The sequence below is a fragment of the Myotis yumanensis genome, unplaced genomic scaffold (genome assembly GCF_028538775.1).
Source record: "Myotis yumanensis isolate MYYU_CA2020_CCGP unplaced genomic scaffold, mMyoYum1.0.hap1 SCAF_2, whole genome shotgun sequence".
NCBI classification, from domain to species: Eukaryota; Metazoa; Chordata; class Mammalia; order Chiroptera; family Vespertilionidae; genus Myotis; species Myotis yumanensis.
In genome coordinates, this window is record NW_027223753.1 from 19,513,216 (window position 1) to 19,534,003 (window position 20,788).

At 41.2% G+C, this 20,788-nt stretch overlaps 1 protein-coding gene and 1 non-coding gene across 12 annotated transcripts in view; both read right to left on the reverse strand.

Annotated features, from left to right (window-relative positions):
* PUM1 (pumilio RNA binding family member 1) overlaps positions 1-20,788 on the reverse strand; it is a 123,148-nt gene that overhangs the window by 37,314 nt on the left and 65,046 nt on the right. For 5 of the 11 annotated variants that reach the window (XM_070404576.1, XM_070404568.1, XM_070404569.1 and 2 more), the window contains 7 exons: positions 20,593-20,686; positions 19,346-19,462; positions 14,632-14,783; positions 5,019-5,157; positions 3,142-3,285; positions 1,719-2,015; positions 426-662 (listed from right to left, as the gene is read on the reverse strand). In XM_070404576.1, coding sequence (XP_070260677.1) covers positions 426-662; positions 1,719-2,015; positions 3,142-3,285; positions 5,019-5,157; positions 14,632-14,783; positions 19,346-19,462; positions 20,593-20,686 — 1,180 coding nt within the window. The remainder of the gene's footprint in view (positions 1-425; positions 663-1,718; positions 2,016-3,141; positions 3,286-5,018; positions 5,158-14,631; positions 14,784-19,345; positions 19,463-20,592; positions 20,687-20,788) is intronic. The other 6 variants (XM_070404577.1, XM_070404573.1, XM_070404572.1 and 3 more) reach the window with 3 other exon arrangements.
* Positions 4,828-4,905, reverse strand: LOC139004649 (small nucleolar RNA SNORD103/SNORD85). The gene has a single exon (XR_011470501.1). It is a non-coding gene; the product is annotated as a small nucleolar RNA SNORD103/SNORD85 (small nucleolar RNA).

Sequence of the window (20,788 nt, forward strand, 5' to 3'; positions counted from 1 at the left end):
GTGCAAAAGATATTAAATGTATACATGGGGGGGAGAGTCTGAAAAATAAGACAAAATAATAGTCATGGTGATATTTAAGTGGTAATACTAGGTGAATACATTCTTTTTCTCTGTCTTTGTTTTCCAGTTTTAGTTAAAATGAATCTGGACTGTGTTTATAATGAAAGATTCTCACATGCAGCCAGAGAACACGATGTTTGTACTGAAGTGAAAATATAGGGGCTACACCCAAACTTTAATATACCCATAACTGCTATGCCATCTAGGTACAGCCGAAATAACATGAGGTACTCAAGGAAGGCACAGAACACCCAGGACACTTCCAGAATAAAGGGATTGTGCTTTGCTTATGCAAAGTACTTCTAATGGCATCGGTGGCAAGAGATTTCTCGAGTTCAAGGTGGTGTTAGAGTAATGGTTCTTACCCAGGTTTAAGCTTGAAGAGGATCCATGTGAAGAGAGGGAAGGAGGTGGTGTCTGTGAATGTCCTGGTCCCTGACTAGGGAGAGGCATGCCCACGGGTCCAGGAGAGGAGGAAAAGCTAAGGCCGTTATAAAAACTGTGTCCAATGGGGGTCAAGCTGCTCGATGTCCTCTTATAAAGGTCACTGCTGCCAGTCAGGGAGTCACGGCGGGAGCCACTGCCAGTGTTGGAGTTTGCAACTAAAATGGAATTAAAACAATGCAGATAAGAACAGGCCTGTTCCTTGAAGAACAAGCCCAGTGACCTGTTCCTAACACTTTGATCCAGACTCCCTACCACAGCAAATTTGTCAGCAGAGACAGCCTAACTGTTCATGTGGCAGTTCTAGGGGCAGGTAAGGTAATAAAGAGGACATGGCTCAGTTTAACATGAAACTTTTGTTCAAACCATCACACATATGCTAAATTTACCTTCCTTTTGTGTCATAAATTATGGGGTGGGGTGGGTTAAAAAGCTGACAGACGGCCACATAAGCTATGAAAAAGGTGAAAGAAAATGGGCTAAAAAGAATGCCTTTCATCAACCCAAAGGTTCTAGTAGGAAAAATGGAGTACAGAAAACATATTTGTAAATGGGACATTGCCCCATACACAAGATTTATATATGAAAGCCTGTTTTCTCCATGGGTTCGTTCAATCAAGAGTTATTACTAGACTCCAATTCCAATTTAAGATACCTTCTTACAAATGTGCCCTTCTGTGTCCACATCACATTGTTTTACAAACACTGTATTATCCCACTGTTTACCTCACTACTTTCCTGATTTTTCTTCTCCCATAAGGCGTTAAAGATATACTGATCTAATTTCCTTCCACTTTTCCATTCTTCTCAAAAGACTGCAGAAAACTCATGACTCCTTAAGGTTTGCAGATTGTACAGTCCACTACTCTGTGATCTTTGGTAAGTCGTCCTGCCTGTTTTTAACATCCACATTTCTATGCTTCCCTCCACGCTCTCCCCAGTGCCAGTAAAAACCTCCCCTGCTTTCCTAATTCCTATAACAAATTGTTTATGAAATATAAGTAGCAACACAAGCATAAACCTGAAATAGGCCCCAACTGTAAATCTTGATTTTTATAGTACATCATCTCAAAGATATGTGGGATGGCTGGATTCCCACGGGGCTCAGTCCAGGTCTGCCTGTGGAATCTGTCCAGGTTTCCATGCATCGTCAGTGTTCCATAAAGATTGTAAAAGTAATTATAAGTTTTAAAGCACATCAGTCTGATTTCTACCTGCTGTTCCAAACCCTCCAAGGGCTGATCCCAGGGTGGCGCCGAGAGAATTGCTACTTCCAAATCCCAAGGATGTGTTGGCAGGCTGGGCAGAGCCCTGGGAGAAGAGGGAGGTGCTCTGGGAATTGCTGCTCAGAGAGTTGTTGCCATAGAAAGAGCTGGATGCCAGGCTGTTATTGGGCTGCTGCTGGGGCTGGGGCTGAGGCTGCTGGGTTCCTAAAGGGCGAAATGGTCCATTTGTTGTTCCAGCAAGACCACCGGCTGCTCCATTTGCTGAAGCTGCGGCCGCTGCAACAGCTATAAAGAAGAAAGCAAATCATATAGCTATAAAAGGGATTGGCCACATTTCCAAACTACATTGTTATCCTTTTTTGAAAATCTTTTAATTCTACTGTATCTATTCAAAGTAGACACAAACCTTGTAAAAAGCTATACAGATCTGTCTTTGATCCCTTCATTTGAAACTCTTATTTTCTATTTCTACTTTCAAAATAGCACCGGAGCAAGTTCAGTATGTTGTGGCTTTAAAGAGTCTGTAGTTTAAAATAGGTACAATATCAAATATATCCATTTTAAATATATCTACTTCCCAAAAGTTCATTTCACAAATATCTACGGTAAAAACATTTTTCTAGCCCTAGCCGGTTTGGTTCAGTGGATAGAGTGTTGGCCTGCGGACTGAAGGGCCCCGGGTTCGATTACAGTCAAGGGTACGTAACTCGGTTGAAGGCTCCCAGCCCTGGTCGGGGGCATGTGGGAAGCAACCAATCGATGTGTCTCTCTCACATCGATGTTTCTCTCTGTCTCTCCCTCGCCCTTCCATTCTCTCTAACAGTAGTGGAAAAAATATCCTCAGGTAAGGATTTAAAACAACAACAACAAAAAAAACAACACCCGTATTTCTAGAACCAATGTCATCCATATGCTAAAGTCCCTCAAATTCGTAAGACATTTAAGCATGTTGCTTCTCTTCTAGATTTTCCCACTATTATTCCCAATTAAGTATATATAACTTAAAATAAAAACTTATTCCCCTCCCCCACCAAAACCTATTGGTGTCATGTCTCTCTACTCATCTCCCACCTTCTCCATCCTTGCCCCCGGGTGGGGGGGGGGACACGAAAAATCTACATTATTTGAAGATAATGACATGGATTTCTGTGAAACTAGCCTTGGACTTCTGCCAATAGTGCCATTTTATATGACTAATCTAACTTCCTATGTTTGCAGTGAAATGAGTCCTTGCTCTTCACTAACTGGTACATGCCATAAAATCAGAATCTATCGATGCCATTTTTTGCTTCTGATTCTCTTTCAAATATCACAGGGTAGAAATGCTATATTGAGAACTGTCAAATAAAGTGTATTTCAACATATTTTAAGAATGTCATTCATCACCCTTTTACCCTGGATGTAAGCTCACCTGCTTGTGCAGCTGAGGAACTAATGATGACTGGGGCAGGGGCTACAAGTCGTACAGGAGCTCCAAGACCATTTCTTGCTCCTGCATTCACCACAAGGGCACCGGTTTGGTCATAGTAAGCAGCAGGAGCCAAGACCGGATAACCTAGGAATAGAAAGGCAACATACTGTAAGTACATATAAAACTAACGATGTCTCCTGGGCACCAGCATATGGTAGACAGTCACAAACTCAGCTCTGGGGACAGAGAGACTTAGGTGTATAGGCTGGCATCAACACTTAGATAGTTGTATGACCGTAAATCTCCGGCTATCCATTTCCTCATTTGTAAAATGAGGATAATACCTGTCTTTATAAAGTTCTTGTGAAGATTAAGCTAAAGATGAATGTGAAAGATCTAGCATACTATCTAGCACAATAAGAGCAGCATTATTCTTCATCCACTAGGTGCTAGAAAGAGAATTTGGAACAACAGAGAATATCTACTCTCTTCAAAGTGCTAACCAAGGTTATCACCAACCAGCATTTACTGACAATTTTTTAATGTTTTCCTGACTACACAAATAACAGAGGGAACAAATGATTACAACAATCACAGTATTTCTATACCACTTAATAATCTAAGCCAGGGGTGGGCAAACTTTTTGACTCGAGGGCCACAATGGGTTCTTAAACTGGACCGGAGGGCCGGAACAAAAGCATGGATGGAGTGTTTGTGTGAACTAATATAAATTCAAAGTAAACATCATTACATAAAAGGGCACGGTCTTTTTTTTTTTTTTTTAGTTTTATTCATTTCAAACGGGCCAGATCCAGCCCGCGGCTGATCTAAGCACAAATATGCTGCAAGTTAGCAGGAAAAACCTAGATAGGCTTCAATTAATAGGATCTTTTAATGCCTAATGAGATAGAATCTCCAAATCCTATTAAGGTATCTAAGAAATTATAGGTGATTTCTTAATACATAAATACTTAGTAACTAACAAAACAAATAATACAAGTTAAATTTACTCACTAAATCATAAATGAAATAGTTATTTGGCTACACTCCATGCTCAGTAAGGATCCATAAAATTATGCTGAGATTTCATAAGAACCTGTTTCAAAGGAAGAACCTCAAACTACATCCAATCCATGCAAAGAATAGGACCAGGTGACAGTGAGCTACATATATTCAATATATATATAGATATCAACCATGGGTAGGCAGCTACAAATCATCTTTATACTGGTTCAGAAGAAATCCTAGACACGATCAAGAAATATCATGAATTTCTTCCTAATAATGCTGTTCAAAAACATCATCATAACCCTAGCCAGTGTGGCTCAGTGGATAGAGCGTCAGCCGTGGACTGAAGGGTCCCTAGTTCGATTCTGATCAAGGAATTCTGGGTGGCAGGCTCGGTCCACAGTGGGAGGCATGCAGCAAGCAGCCTATCAATGATGCTTTCTCATCATTGATGTTTCTATCTCTCCCCCCCTCTCCCTTCCTCTCTGAAATCAATAAAAACATATTTTGAAAAAACAAATCATCATCATAACGACTACAGGCTTGGAGTAATGTTAAAGTGGCCAGGGCACTCCTTCTAAACCTAATCCTGAGAGGGGAAATAGATCAACACCAATGAAAACAGCATAATCTAAGCAATATGTGGAGATGTGCATGTGTCCACCAACTGAGATTAAGACTGGCTCAGAACAATTAGGTGCTCTCATCAACGAACTGTGGTCTAAGTGAGGGCAAGTATATGTCATCCTTGCCAGTCACCAAATCATGACAAACCTAAGCAAGCTAAAAGCACTGCTTATTCTCTGAATCTCTCCCAACAAGCAGACTTTATTTTTCCTCGAAGTATTAGGAACAAAATGCAGCCTCACCTGGCATGCCTGCAGCCAGTCCTTGTCCAAAAGCAAGGGCAGAATTCACTGCTGCAGCTGCCACTAGTGGATCTGTTTGCTGTCCCTGTTGATTCTGATTTGGAGTCAAAGGACGCTGGCTGGCTCCTCCACGGAGAACCTGAGAGAGAGAAAGAAATCAACCACTTTTTTCACATTCGGTATACCACATGCTTAAGTTGGCTACACATTTTTTTTAAATTAAATTTCTTGGGATGATATCCTATATAATAAAAGGCTAAGATGCAAATGGTCCTCTCTATCGGGAGTTCGACCAGGGGGCGGAGCCGGCTAGCCAACCACCACCCAACCACCCTGCGATTTGGGCGGGCTGGCCGGACCCCACCCGTGCCTGAATTCATGTACCAGACCTCTAGTTGGTTAATAAAGTTATACAGGTTTCAAGTGTTTAATTCTATGATATATCATTTGTAATGCCCACCACCCAAAGTGACCATGTATTTGAATCCCTTTACCCCTTACTATCCCCTCTCCGGTTCTCTCTGGTAACCACCATACTGTTGTCTGTGATGGGTCTAAGAACTGATAGTTATAAAAACATTTTTCCCATATTGGTATTACATCGCATGGCTGTTAGCATAAAAATTCAGTTAACATTTCATATGGTGAAATTCATTCTACCTAAATTTAACCCATTGTACGCCATAAGCATCTGTAGGTGCAAGTGGCGGACCTTCCCCACACACCATGCGCGTCTATAAAAACAAAAAAATGTTTTCCCTAGTGGCAGCCCTGACCAACTTTCAAATCATTTTTTGTGAGAATTTTCAACTGAAAATATTCAAGAACACCTGAATTGTCATATATTTATCTTTATAATATTCACTGCAAATTGGTTTTTTAAATTAAATTCAAAATATCATGGCATTTTGGATGTGTGGCAGCTAACTGGTTAAACATATTTATTATCTTTACTAAGCAGCCAAAACCTATAAAATGATGATTCAATAATTAATCAAAGACTTTTAATGCCTACTACTTGGCCTATACCAAGAATAAAGCAAAGAATAAAACAAACAAAACCTCTGCCCTCTTGGAGCTTTTATTCTGTGAATGAAATAAACAATAAAGTGTCACCAGCTGACAAAAAGTGAGTGAAGAGGAAAAGAATATGATGTAGTGGGTGAGAGGATTTATATAAAAATGAACAAATTAAGTTAAAACATCCAAATGAGTTCACCAGGTTTAAGAGGCTTCTGACCTGATCATTTCTATTTTTCCTCTCATAAATTCCAAAAACATACAACAATCTAAATGGAGATGAACATTAGTCAAGAACACTGTCCTTTCGGTGCAGAATACCAGTTCTGCCACTGTAATAAAGGATCTACTTTTTTATATTTTTTATTTTTAAATTTAAAAATCTTTATTGTTTAAAGTATTACATTTGTCTCCCTTTTCCCCCACTGACCTCTCCCCGGCTGCTCCCACCCCCCAGCAAATGCCCTCACCTACTGTCTGCATCCATTGGTTATGCTTATATGCATACATACAAGTCCTTTGGTTGATCTCTTACCCCCCACTCCCCCAGCTCCCATCCCACCCTGGATCTACTTTTTTATTAATGACACACAGGTGTCAAGATGCTGGTAATCATTCTTACTCTGAATAACTCTGAAGAATCTATTCCTCTAGATTTATAAACTATAGCAGGTAAAAATGCAAAACTCACAGATAAAAGCTAAAATTACCAAGTTTAAAAACAATACATTTTGCAATGTTTTCAAACGCAAAGCACTTTCACTATCACTCTGCTGATTTTAACAGTTAGACATGTGGTCAAGAGCCTGGGTACAGATTATTCTTTGTACCATTTGGTAAAATATTTAAGAGAAACACCACTAGCATCGATTAAATATTTATTAAATAACCATAAGGTGAACAATATTGTCCATATTAAAAAGAAGACATTTCGATTACCCTAAGTCTATTATTTCCTTATCTGTAAAAGTAGTGAGAATAATAGCTTATCTAACAGATTTGTTGAAAATATGAGTTAATGTATTACCCAGGAGCTAATCAGTAACCAACAGCTAATTATTATCAAAATATTAGGCAATTTATTTCTGCTGTGACCTAAAGAAACTACCCAACTTTATAGGAGAAGGAATACTTCCATTTATATATGTAGAAGAGGTTGCACAGGCAAGTGTTTGGGCAAGACTTACAAGATACCTAACCATTAACCCAGAAGAGCTTCACTCTAGAAAAAGTAAACAGGATGCACAGAGATATGGTAAATACTTATAGTTCAAAACTACTAGAGAACTAATTAAACATCATGGAAGCATCATTTTTGTTGGGCATGATAAACATGGCTTATGTTTGGTTAGGAGTTGTATGAAATGTCAGGGGACAGGGAAATGGACATGGTGCCTGAAAAACAGAGGTAGTCCTGACTATTGAATCCTGTATCAATGAGAGCAACATGTTTCCCTTTGGTACACTCTTTAGAAATCTATGTAGTACCTTGATGAAAAAACATAGTTCTTAAGTCAGCTGCCAATATTCATGTATTTTATCAATTGGCGTCAAATCTGGGTTTTATGGAAACAAATATATAAAATTTAACAAGTAACATTTTAACATCTAATAAAATCATTAAAAATGTCTGAAAATCTATTTATAAAACACTATCCAAGGAGTTAAGTTTACTACCTATCTTCAGAGAAGTTAGGCAATTTGCCCTAGGTACAACCAGTTAGTGGTAGAACAAAGACCAGATTGCAGGTTATACATAACTCCAAATATCACAAAATGGTCAAATATCACAGCAAAAATTGTGAAATAACAGACTTCTGTAATCTTAGCAACTTCATATTTCTGTGATTCTAGGCACACGGATTCTATTTCTTCAATCTTATGATGGGAAGTCATATAATCTATAGAATTAGGGTAAGTAAAAAAAAAAAAAGTAGAGCGCTTAGCTTTAAAAAGAAAGCTTTCAATAGGAAGAACTTATTACTACTATCTTTGTTGTTCGCTTATTAGAGCTCAATTTAAAACATGCTAATTACTTCAGTCTTTCAAATCCACAAGTATTTGGCAGCCATTTAAACACAAAGATCATCTCATAAACAAATACAAGCTAGCTCTCTGCTTCCTGCCGCTGCGTTGGCAAGATGGGGGAGCCGAGCTAGCTCGAATAAAGACTCTTATGCTTTTGCATCGGACATGGCTGGCTCCCTGATGTGGTTTCTTGGGGATCCTGAAATCTGGGCATAACATTTGGGGGCTCGTTCGGGATTCCCAAGACCATCCAGGGACCCCCAGTTCGAAGAGTCTGACTGGCCGCGGTAAGTGTCTGTGTGTTGTGTTTTCTGTTCTGTGTGATATATGTTATCTCTAAGGGACTCATCCTGTATCTGGAGGAATGGCTTCTAGATGGTGCTCACCATCAAAACTCGGACTGGCTAAAGTTTTCGAATCTGGCCTATCTTTTAAAAAAGGTAGAAGAGAAGCATTCCTAGGCAGTTTTCTACTGCCTCTGTTCAGGGTCTTGTTCTTTATCTGTCCTGTGTGAGCTCACTTCTGGAATCTGTGCCTGAGGGGTCCAGGCGGACGCGCCGTGTACGACCACAGGCGGGGGAGAGTTAGAAGACGTTCTGCTCCCCACGAGGAATGTGTATTCTCCTCACGGATTTGAGGGATGTGTATTTCCCTCATGAGAGATGTGTATTCCTCTCACGGATTTGAGACGAGGCGGGTCGCTCCCGCCAGTTTGGCGTAAGGCCATCGTCTAGTTGCTTCCATGGAGTTGGAAGGCTGTTCTTTGGGGCCCTGTTTGTCTGTGTCTGTGTTTTTCTGTTTTCTGTGGACTTACTGGACGGATGTTATGGGACGGACTCAGACTGCTCCTTTGGGTATTGTGATTGATCATTTCAAGGAGATTGGGGGGGGGGCTGTAGAGCTCCCTCAGGAGTTGGGAAGTTGTTAAACTCTGAATGAATGTCTGGTGAAAGTATGTGAGTGTAAAGGCAGGGGAGGGGTCCCCGCCCGCCCTCGCGCCTCCCAGGCAGGGAAGGTGAGCAGGGATCACTGTGCCTCAGGCCGCAGGAGAGGAAAGATGCGCCTGGATGCAGAGGCTGAGGCCGGCGCACCGAGGCTGCTTGCTGCGCAGTCGGGGTGCTGGGCTCCTGGGGGCAGGTGTGCAGGAGTGCGGTGCATGGTGAGTGCAGCCCTTGCCCCGGGGCCCGGTCGCACCGCGGGCCCAGGCGGCTTGGGCTCCGCGGCAGCGGCGGCAGGGCGCTGGCCCCCGGGCTTGTGGCGAGCGAGTGGAGCTGGGCGGAGCGCGGGGGGCAAGGCTGGCGAGTCGCTTGCGGGAGGCTGGAGCAGCGAGGCCCCCTTCGGCGTCGGGTCTGGGGGAAGGTCCCCCGTGGAGCCCGCGGGCTGGACACCTGGGGGGGCGGCGGCAGCGGCGGCTACTCTGGATGGGAGCCAGGCTCTTCCCATGGGGATCGCCCCAGCTAGATGATAGAACTTAAATGTATCTTTAAATGTAAAAGTATTGATTTGAAAGTCCTTCTTGTAATTGAAAAGTTTTAAAATGCATCCGGGATTTCTGTGCACGTGTAAAGGGAAAAGGCCAGTTCAAAAACGAGTGCGCATAGTTTTGAGTTGAACTTGACCTTTTGCGGTATACAGAATAAAAACCCGAGACTGTTTTGGCCTTAAAAATGGTGGAGATGAACCTGACAAAGAAATGTTCGGATTGAATTGGGAAAAATTGTGTTATTGTGGTAACTAAATGCCTTTGCTTATTGGTACAGCCACCATTTTGGGCTGCATGACTTGGCAGCCGCCATGTTGGCCGCATGGTTTGCCGCTCCCCTGAGGGCCGCCATCTTGAAACAGCAAAGGCCCCTCCCTCTGATTTAGTCAGGGGTGGAGCTTTAAGGCAAAGTTTTATGGGGCTGCAAATGTGCTTGCTTTGATGTATCCTTGTTGTTAAATTTGAATGTATTGTTAATCTGAGGAATGTTAATTATTTACATGTCACCTAAAAATTAAGGCTAAAAGTTCTAACTAACTGAAAAGCATGGCTTTGATGTGATGGGAGGAAAGAGAAATGCTGAATGGATGGTAGGCCAGTAAGCTGGAACTGGTCACTGGTGGTGGATTGTGAGAAGGGCTGGACATTGCCTAACTTCTCCTTCCTTGGTACCCCTGAAACATCAGAGGGTACTTCTGGCCTCGATTTTCTTGGTTTTTGGTTTTGGATTTGTTTGTTTGTGATGAAAACCGTTTCTATCTGAATGAGACATAGGTCAAGAATCCTGTCCTGGGATGTGGGAAAGGGAAGACCCCCACATCTGTTCCTGTCAGGCCCCCAACAGGGGACTTGGGCGATGTTCCTGTTATCAGCTCAAGAGCCCAAGACTGTAAAAATACTTGTTCACTGAAAAGGTGTAAGTGTAAATGTTTATTTGATGTTTGTAAGCATCTCTGTTTGTTTGCTGGGAACTTTGATTTGCTATGTGATATTCTGTGCTGGGTTGCGATTTTGGAATTCTGGGGTAAATTTAAAAGGTATTTGTGGCTTTTCTAGTCTGATTGGGACATTTAAGGATGGGGCTCACAGTTCCTCAAGGCAAAGATTTAATGGGCCCTCCCCCCTGCCTGTGCTGAATTAGATAATACAGGCCAGTACTGATTAAGAAAAAAAAAAAGGGCCTTGGAATCTGTAAAGATAGGCGGGAATGAAGCTGGTCTAATGTACTGAAAGGGTTTGGTACCTATTACTGCTAGCAAAGGAGGGGCTGATACCCCCTCCTAGCGCACTCCCTTGAAAGAAGCCTGGTTGCTGCTCTGCCACAAAGGGAACTGGTAGAAACAAACCATGGAACCTGGTGGGGGCCATGGAGTGAGACCCTCGTGAGGTCTGAGAGTCACTGGAGCAGCCGGCCACCATGGGGCCCTGGGGAGAACCAGAGCTCCTGGTGTGGAGCCCAGAGGCAGTAGCCTTGGCTCCCCCACTGCCTGTGGGCCTGGAGGTGAAGTTGGGGACCCTGGTGCTCCTGCTGATGCTCATGCTCATCTGCAGTCTGGTGCCCATCTGTGCTACGCCGACCGGGAGCCAGCCCCGAAGCCTCAGCCTTCCGCCAGAAAGTCCTGAGCCTGACGAGGCCCTGGCAGCCCTGCACGTGCGACCTGGGTCCATCACACCCACGTCCGGTCAGCGGACCCATCCATGATCCGGAAAGACTTTGTCACCAAATGGAGTGTCGATCGAGATCAACGCAACCTGCTACCTGCCTGATGCTGGTAACATTGCTCGCGACTCAGATGATGCCTGCATCTTCATGAACATGGCTCCCAAGAGACAAGGACAATTTATAGGACTTTAGTAGGATGTGGCTGCCTGAAGCAGCCATGATGCCAATATCATGTTTCATTGTATTGATATGTTATATTAACCTTTAATTCTCTTGCAGGTTTGAATGTATGTTGGCTGTCCTGGAAGGGAACTATGTGGGGTGACCCCCAAAAGTAAAGGGTGACTAGCTGCCAAGAGGGCAGGTACCCAACTGGGCAGGGAACGGTGCCCATCAGGTTTTGGTCTCTGTTGAGAGACAGCTAACAGTTGGCAGCCTGTGTACGATGTCCATGTCAGGGGTAGTAAGCTGGAAAAGGCCTGCTTAGAAGGTCTAAGGCATGGTTATGCATAGAAAGAAAGTTTAATGCCAACAATTAAAAGGAATTGGCAAGGAAAGTCAGAAAATCTTAGAGTAGATCAGTATGTCTTTCTTCTTATGTAATTCCTCCGAAATTTGGCAATGCTAACATCAGGACATTTCTTTGCATAGATTCAATAAGACCGGTTCCTAATAGTGGTTTTATTAACGGAAAACTTTGACTGGAGTATCATGTTTTAAAGAGCCCTGTCTGAGCTCTAAAGACTTGAAGCCAGTAAGAATGCCATGAAGAAAGCCTGGTATCCTGCTTGGAAGCCCTGAAGATGGCTGGCGCTGGAGTGTCAGGCCGATGCCCTACCATCACTGGCGGTTGGTAAGAGTAGAAGGGGAGCAGTAAGGATGCCTCTGCGTCCCTGCGGAACCCCCTCACACTCTTGGCCACAACAAGTAGGAGGGCTACTGAGATGGGCCTTAAAGCCTGGAGCGTGGGCTCAGGTGGAGTTGCTACAGGTGAGGGATTCACCTAATTCAGCAGATACTGCAGGCGGGCCTGATGGCAGCTGGGTGGCGTGGCTTCCTGGCCCTACGGGGCATATTAAGATTCAACCATGAGATTCCAGTAAAGGTGGTCGGTTACCATTCTTGTTGTGTTTATGCAAACATCAGGCCAAATTGAATACAGTACATAAATTAATCTTGATTTGGTTTTTTGATAGCCATGGAGGAATTTTAAGAAGAAAAATCCTATTTCAATAGAAGTTGTTAAAGCTAAAATGGTTTCTTTCCCTTCCACCAGACCATATGTTAAGCATATAGGGATAGTTCAGTTGATAGTTCTGTGTGCCCAGTTCAGGCCTCTAGCAATGGTGGAATAGAAATGCAGTCCGTCTCATGATTGAGCTGGAAGTTCCAAGACAAAGGGGGGAATGAAAGGGTGAGGGCTAGGCCCTCCACTTTGCCCCAGGGTAAGGGCTAGGCCCTCCACCTTGCCCCAGGGTAAGGGCTACGCCCTCCACCTTGCCCCAGGGTAAGGGCTACGCCCTCCACCTTGCCCCAGGGTAAGTGCTCCATCTTACCTTGGCCACGTGCTTGGCAAGGAGCTTCTTCCCGGAAGTCTAAGCCTCTGCTAGCCACACCCAGGAACAAGACACCGACTTGTGTCTGGCCAATCGGCAGAGCACAGTCCTTTCTCCTTCCCTTACTCCAACTCCCCCTATATAACCCGTCTCCACACAGAGTTATCTCTCTCTGCTTCCTGCCGCTGCGTTGGCAAGATGGGGGAGCCGAGCTAGCTCGAATAAAGACTCTTATGCTTTTGCATCGGAAAAAAAAAAAAAAAAACAAATACAAGCTACCTACAAAGAGGAGCTATTAACAAACTCATTAATAGGGATCACCCATTCTGTCAACAAATTCCCTAACATACTTGGTACTAGAATTGTATCTATTGCAAAGAAAATCATGCATTAGCTTCCCCAAAATGATCATACTATAAAAATACTGGACCAAGATAAACTAACTAGAATTTCAAAACACAAGTTCTTCCTATAATTTTGTGGAATCTAAGAAAATAAACATGCTCTCTTAGTGAGACTAATAAAAAGCAGATGATTCTTATTATATCATATAAACACATATGAACATGATATGTCTCAAAAGACAGCTTTAATTAGATAATGAATATGAAAAGCCTAATGCTCATTTTATTGCTTGAAAAAAAATTCTACTTCTAGGAATTTAGTCCATTGAAATAATGCAAAGGACTTATGACAAGGATATTTATCAGTCTTATTTTTTTAATACGTTTTTATTGATTTTAGAGAGGAGGGGAAGAAGAGGGAGAGGGATGAACATCAATGAGAGAGAACCATGGGTCTGCTGCTGCCCGCACACCCCCTATTGGGAATCGAGCCTGCAACCCCAGCCATGTGCCTTGACGGGTAATCAAACAACAATCTTCCAGTGCAGGGGATGGTGCCCAACCAACTGAGCCACACTGGCCAGGGCTATCAGTCTTATTTATAACACCAAAATATTGCTAAGTTAAATATCAAATAATGGACTTGTCAAAATAAAGTATGGGATATTCTTTGATGGATTTAAATATAGCTAGTAAATGTTATTAAAATGAACATTAAATAACATGGAAAACTGTAAAAGCAGTAGGCAAAACCACAAGAACAGAATAATCCCAATTTTAAAAATTCATTTAACAATGCTAAAATGAGATACCAACCATTAATACATTAATATTGGTTTCTTCTCACATTATATATGTGTATATGTATGTGTGTGTGTGTGTGTGTGTGTGATTTTTTTTTTAGTTTTGCAATTCACCACAATATTCAGCAATAGGTGTTATTCTAGCAAGCAGGAGAAAATGATCTATTTAAAATAAAAAAGATATACTCAGTTTTGCATTTAATTATCCTTTCCCAACTCAATTTAAAAGCTCTTATTACTGTAAGTTAAAACAGACATAACAGGTTTAAGATTTATATCCAACCCAATAGATGTTATAAATAAGCAGTCTGAAGAACCAGTCCCTCCCCTTCAATGGCAAGTGACTTGTAACAGAGCCAGAAGTGATCTGAGAATGTTGCTTAGTAGTTAACTACAGTACGGCAGAAAAAAAATTTACTGTTAGTATGATACTCACTTTGCCACTAGATAACCATGTACTCTTAACTGGACCATTCTCTAAGCAGCATTCTCATATGTAAATTGTCTGATATCATTATTTCAACTATTTACATTAACCAAGAACCTAATTCATAAATGGCATTCAGTAAGCACAGCTAAGTCTAAGCCTAAACTCAGAGACAAACATGAGAGGGAAATCACCCATTCAGTGCTTCTCTATTTGGACCAACATTACCTTTTAATTAATAAATAAGTAAAATTCACACTTACACAGCATAAATTTTGTTAACATTTACCTGCTGCTGCCCTTGCTGAGCCTGGGGGGTGGTCTGCTGATTAGCAGAATTTGTTGCTGCAGCAGCAGCAGCAGCTTGCTGCTGGAAAAGACTGGCAGGGTAGACGCCCCAGGGAGTAACTCCATAATACTGGTGAGGGACCACAGCCGGGCCTAAAAACAGCCAAGAGAAAGGTAAGAAAAGTTAAGACTAATCTCAGAGTTTCCAAAGACTACATCTGACTTAGCAGATCCTACTGCAAAATATTAATTTAAGAATATAATGATTTGTTCTACCTAATCATTACTTCTATTTTTTAAAATAGAAATTTTTATGCATGATCCCCACACCAACGTCTTCTAAAGTAAGTAATAAACCAGCCTTAGAGGAAGAAGCTAATGAAGGATGAAACATTGGAGGTAACAGGGAACATAACTGATAGAAGTAGGAAGCAGTAGGTTTAAGAATACATGGAGGATTTGGCCTTGGTCAGGAAGAAGGGAAAGGCATGCTTGTCCACAAGAAAGAAAGGACATATGAAAGATATAAACAGCCCTATCCAGTCTGGCTCAATGGATAGAGTGTCAGCCTGCAGACTGAAGGGTCCCGGGTTCGATTCCGGTCAAGGGTACATGCCTCGGTTGCAGGCTGGATCCCCAGTAGGAGGCATGTAGGAGGCAGCCAATCAATGATTCTCTCTCATCATTGATGTTTCCATCTCTCTCCCTCTCCCTTTCTCTCTCTGAAATCAATAAAAATATTATTTTAAAAGAAAGAAATAGACAAAGTTTGTTGTTAGAAGAGAAATAATTGGAGAGTTTGCGTGCTTAAAGTGATGGAAAAGAACAAAAAAAATTAAGTTGTACCCTGCTCTCATTGGTAAGGATGGCACCTGAGCTCATGAATAGGACCAGAGATCCTGGTGCTTCATTAACTCCAAGAGCATGAAAACCCATCAGTCTTCTGACAGCAAAACCCAGACACCCCACTGAACCTCCACTGCTCAATTTCTAAAAGGCTTACTTTTCCTATTTCTACTTTTTTTTTTTTAAATATATTTTATTGATTTTTTACAGAGAGGAAGGGAGAGGGATGGAGAGTTAGAAACATCGATGAGAGAGAAACATCGATCAGCTGCCTCCTGCACATGTCCCACTGGGGATGTGCCTGCAACCAAGGTACATGCCCTTGACCGGAATCGAACCCGGGACCCCTCAGTCCGCAGGCCGACGCTCTATCCACTGAGCCAAACCTGTGCTGGCAATTTCTACTTTTTTTTAAAGTCGCAAAAGTCATTCAATACAACTACATTCAGACATTGATATCTGAAATTTTAATTTTTCACATTGAAAACAAATAAAAACAAAAAACAAAGTCAAGTACCTTGACTTATAAGAGACCTATTCAGTATCCTAAACACAACTATGCTTTCTGCTTCACACTAAATTATCTGTTCACCTTTGTTCACAAGTTACAGCTGAAGTTTTTGCCACACTGCAGAAGTAACAGAGTATACAGACAGCAACCTGGATGTGGCAGAAATCTAAACCATAGAATTTTCTGAAGCTGCCTACTTGCCAACCAAGAAAGGCTCAAAGCCAGCTCTTCAAATCTGCTGAAATCCATCTCCAATTAAAACTTTCTTAGTTAAAGAACAGTTTAAAATATTTACAACTTGATTAATAACCCCATCTTACAATGGAGTTCCTTCTAAAGAGCTGTGTTAAATATAGCTATTCTAACATTAATCCTAAAGCAACATATACTTCATTAATAGTCAAAATAAATTGGTACGTGTTTTCTGTTTCTACATTTTAAGTTTCTAAAACACAAGTAAGTCAATCACTGCCCAATGTCACTCTGACATTTATAATTTGGCATTTTCTGTATCTGTGGGCTTAGCCAAGATCAAGAAGCATTGTTGCCCGGCCAGTGTGGCTCAGTGGTTGAGCATCAACCGTGGACCTATAAACCAGGAGGTCACGGTTCAATTCCCAGTCAGGGCACATGCCCGGGTTGTGGGCTCAATCCCCAGTGTTGGGCATGCGGGAGGCAGCCAATCGATGATTCTCTCTCATCATTGATGTTTCTATCTCTCTCTCCTCCTCCCTTCCTCTCTGAAATCTACAAAAATATAAATATAAATAAAATATAAATCTACAAAAGAAGCACTGTTTATAAGGGTGCTCACTGTCAAACTGCCTAAAAAAGCTATGTTACAGTTGAGCTTTATTATAATAAGCAAATGGGTTTAAAATTTTGTATAAGAATCTAAATAATCTAAAAACCATACCTCCAAGTTAAAGTTGGCCCCCTAACTCATCTGGCTAGTGTTTGTTAAGAGGGACTCTGTCTTGAGCATTTAAAGAAAAGAATGAAAGAGAAAACACAACAAAAGACCCTATCTGTGCCTTAGTTTTCTCACATGGAAAATGGGTAAAATAAGGTGTTAGGGTGTTGCCACATCTACCTTGAAAGGTTAGGTTGCAACCTGCAATGATATTCCTAAGGTTCCGCCAAAAGCCAACAAAGTAAACTCTTACTGGGCACAGAGTTTTGTTACCATAAACATTTCCACTATCTTTTAAATTTTCTTTAACTGGCATTCCTACTACTTTCCCTAGTCTTGTGGCCTGAGTTTAGGAAAATAACCTACAGTGCATCATTACTTGAGATTGACTCATCTGGGTATCTGTTTCCATTTCTGGGTGATTAACACTCCATAAGAATTTGTAGTTTCATAGTTTGGGTAGTTAACATTTCCAGTTTTGTGTGAAAGCACTTAAGTCATTTTCAGCCTGACTCAGCTGGTGAGTACAAAAAAACAAGATTCTCATCATCAAACTGATCACAGTAAGGACAAGCGTGTCAGGGAGAACTTAGACAGTTCTCTCTTTCAAATAACATACAGTAAGTTAGTAGAGCCAAGTTAGTTAGTAGAGGAAAGAAAGTACAGAAAAAACAATTTAAGATAACAAAGAGCCCTGGCCAGGTAGCTCAGTAGAGCATCATTCCGATATGCCAAGGTTGCAGGTTTGATCTCCCATCAGGGCACATACAAGAAGCAACCAATGAATGATTTAATAAGTGAAACAACAATTTATCTCTCAAAAATCAATCAATAAATAATAAAAGTTTTTAAAGATAGAGATTATATAGTATTGTGAAGTGTTTTGAGTTGGACCTGGTTCAAACCCCAAATCTACATTTAAAATTTGATCACAAACAAGATAGCTTTCTGAGCCCCAAATTCCCAACCTGTAAAATCATCATATAGCATTCAGCATAATGCCTGGCAAATAGTTAATAAGGGTACAATAAATATGAATGGTATTTAGCAAAGATGACTCTTCTAGGAAGAGCTTTCTATTTCTCCCCCAAAGGCCAAAGGGGAGCAGAACTATACTACCTGTTCCCTCCATGCTAAAATGTGAATAATTCTAAAGGAAACATGAACGTCTATACTGCATTTGAGTTCATTATTACAAATTACATGTTATATAAGTGAAATTTTACAATAACATTTAGTCATGATTAATATGACTTGGAGGGTTCTGTCCCCCAAAATATTTACTTTTGGAAAACATTTCATTTATCCTAACATTGAATTCAATTTACCACACATTTATCTCTATGGAGACAGCAACTATGCCAGAGTCAAATAACAAAAGTGCCTACTTTTGGAAGAGTTCAGTCTCAAGGGAAAAAACACACTCATGTATATATAAAACCACAAGCAAATAAATACAAAACAATAATAAATAATAGGGAAGGGTTAGCAAAGGAAGGCTTTCTAGAGCAGCGGTCGCCAACCAGTAGTCCGCGGACCATTGGTGGTCCGTGAGGTCCGAAAGGTTGGCGACCACTGTTCTAGAGGTGGCAATGCCAGTTAAGGAGCTTTTCAGGCAAAGAATTTACTCAGGAGACCATAGGGTCCAAAGATACTGAGACCTAAACAACCATGTTATTTACAACAAGCTAAAATCAGGTTAGCATTGCTAGAATGAACAGCATGAACCAATGGTAGCCAATTTGAAGGGGAGAGAGCGGACCACATGTCAAGAGATCAATGTACAGATCATGGAGAGATACCTATACATAATGGGTCCCAATCCTCCTTAATCCTCTGAATGCTATGGCACCTCATTAAAAATACTGATTCCAAAGAATAAGACACCACTGTCACTACCCAAGCAGATTATAATGATCAGCTGTGTTTGATAATAACCAACATTTGCTACACTAAGGTGGATAATACAGAAAGCAATGAACAGTTTAGGCACAAGAACGAAGGGATAAGATTTGTGTTTGATACAGTTTTCTTGAGCAATTTTTGGGAGGCAAAAGAGGGGGAAGAAGCAAGGGAACTAGGAATACGTGAGAGAACAGCTGCAAAAGTTTAGGCAAAGCAAATAAGAACCTGGGCTGTGACAGACTAGAGGTAGTAGGAAGACCTGGGTAAAGGAAGAAATTCCCAAAATATATTTAGCAACTGGCGGCTTCATGGATCAAAAATACCTATACAGGAGGTGACTGACTGGTTTGCCTTTGGACAGGTTCAAGTCTGAGGTTACAGGTAAGCAGAGCTACACAGCTAGCAGGTAGATGGCATTGGAAGTCAGGAGAGAAATCCTCACTGGAGACATGGATTCGTGAAAGAGTATAAAGGACACATGCTCAATTCAAATGACTTTCAGCAGGTGAGAAAAATCCCTCATGCAGCAGAATGTCTCACCTAGTGTTGCTGCTGCAGCCAATCCAGCTGTGTAGGGGTCCGTCCCTGGGGGACCAGCGCTGATGATGTATGGATTGGGGACAAACGCAGCGGGAGCTAAACCTGCTGAAAACATACCTGTCAGTAAAAACAAACTTGACTAAAACTGCAGCCCTACCAAATACCTACATGTTTAGGTATTCATTCCAGGCTATAGTTAAGAGGGGGGAGACAATATAGGATACGTTGAGACTAAATAAAAAAATTTTAAAGTAAACAATCCCTATACTAAAAATTATGGTGACATTTATCTTTTCTTTTTTTCCCTACCTTTGCTAAAAATTACAATTAAAATATTAGGCAGCTTTAAGTTTGCACAATTTCTAAAATATTATTAAAATTAGAGCAATTTAAAAGACATTGTAATGGGATGGAGGGAAGGATTTATTTCCATTTATAACAATTTTCCAGTTTACCTCAAAGAAAACGGTATGGGTATTTATAAAGACAACGAACTATCTTCAAGTATAAAATACTAGACCCAGGCAAAGGCCTCTGTGCCTGGCCTTCATATATCTAGGTGGAAACAAGTCTTTTCTTCCACAGCATACCACAATCCATGATTGGCAGTCTCCTTCCTATTCAATCATGTCATTTAAACACATTAAGAAATACTTCTACTTGTACTTGTTTACACGTATAACACTGTGTGTTCTTCAGAGACCTTAAAAAAGTCAGGGTTGGGGGGCCGTCTAGGCAGTAAGACGAAAATATGCAGGTCAAATGAATTGCTACAGAAGGACAAAGCTACTTTAAAAACCAGGAATTAGATAAGAAGACTTAAAAAAATACATGCTGCTAGGAAAATGGATTTATAGGTACTTCTTATTACTTAATAAGAGAAGTTGATATAGTCAGATTCTATAAAACCCCAACATGGACAAAACTATTTATATTTAATCGATTTCATCCAATCTTGCCAAAAGAATTGATGCTAGTCACCACTGCAGTAACTACTTTTAAATCCTGAAAGAGCTGAGGTAGAGCAATAGTAACTGGATACTAAGAAATGGGTTGAGGTATAGAAGGTGTGTCAAAAATAAAGAATGTAGCTAGAGACAACTGAACAAAAGGAAAAAGGGATTTACTTTGAGGGATTTTTGCCTGGACTTTTATAATCAGTCTACTGGATTTCACAGCAGCCAGTATCCTAAAATGATGGCCACACTGATGATAATAATAAAGGAGGCATAGGCTTAAGGACTTACCAATATGAGGTTGATGAGCAGCTGCTAGTGCATACTGCTGCTGCTGGGCAGCTGTCAACTGCTGGACAGCAAGCGCATTAGGTCTTTGGAACAGCTGAGGTAAGAAAAAGACATGGTGAGGTTAGAGAAACTGTCTCATGAATAATTTTAAAATCTCTCTGAATAAAAATTTCTACACGCCCCATTGAGGCATGAT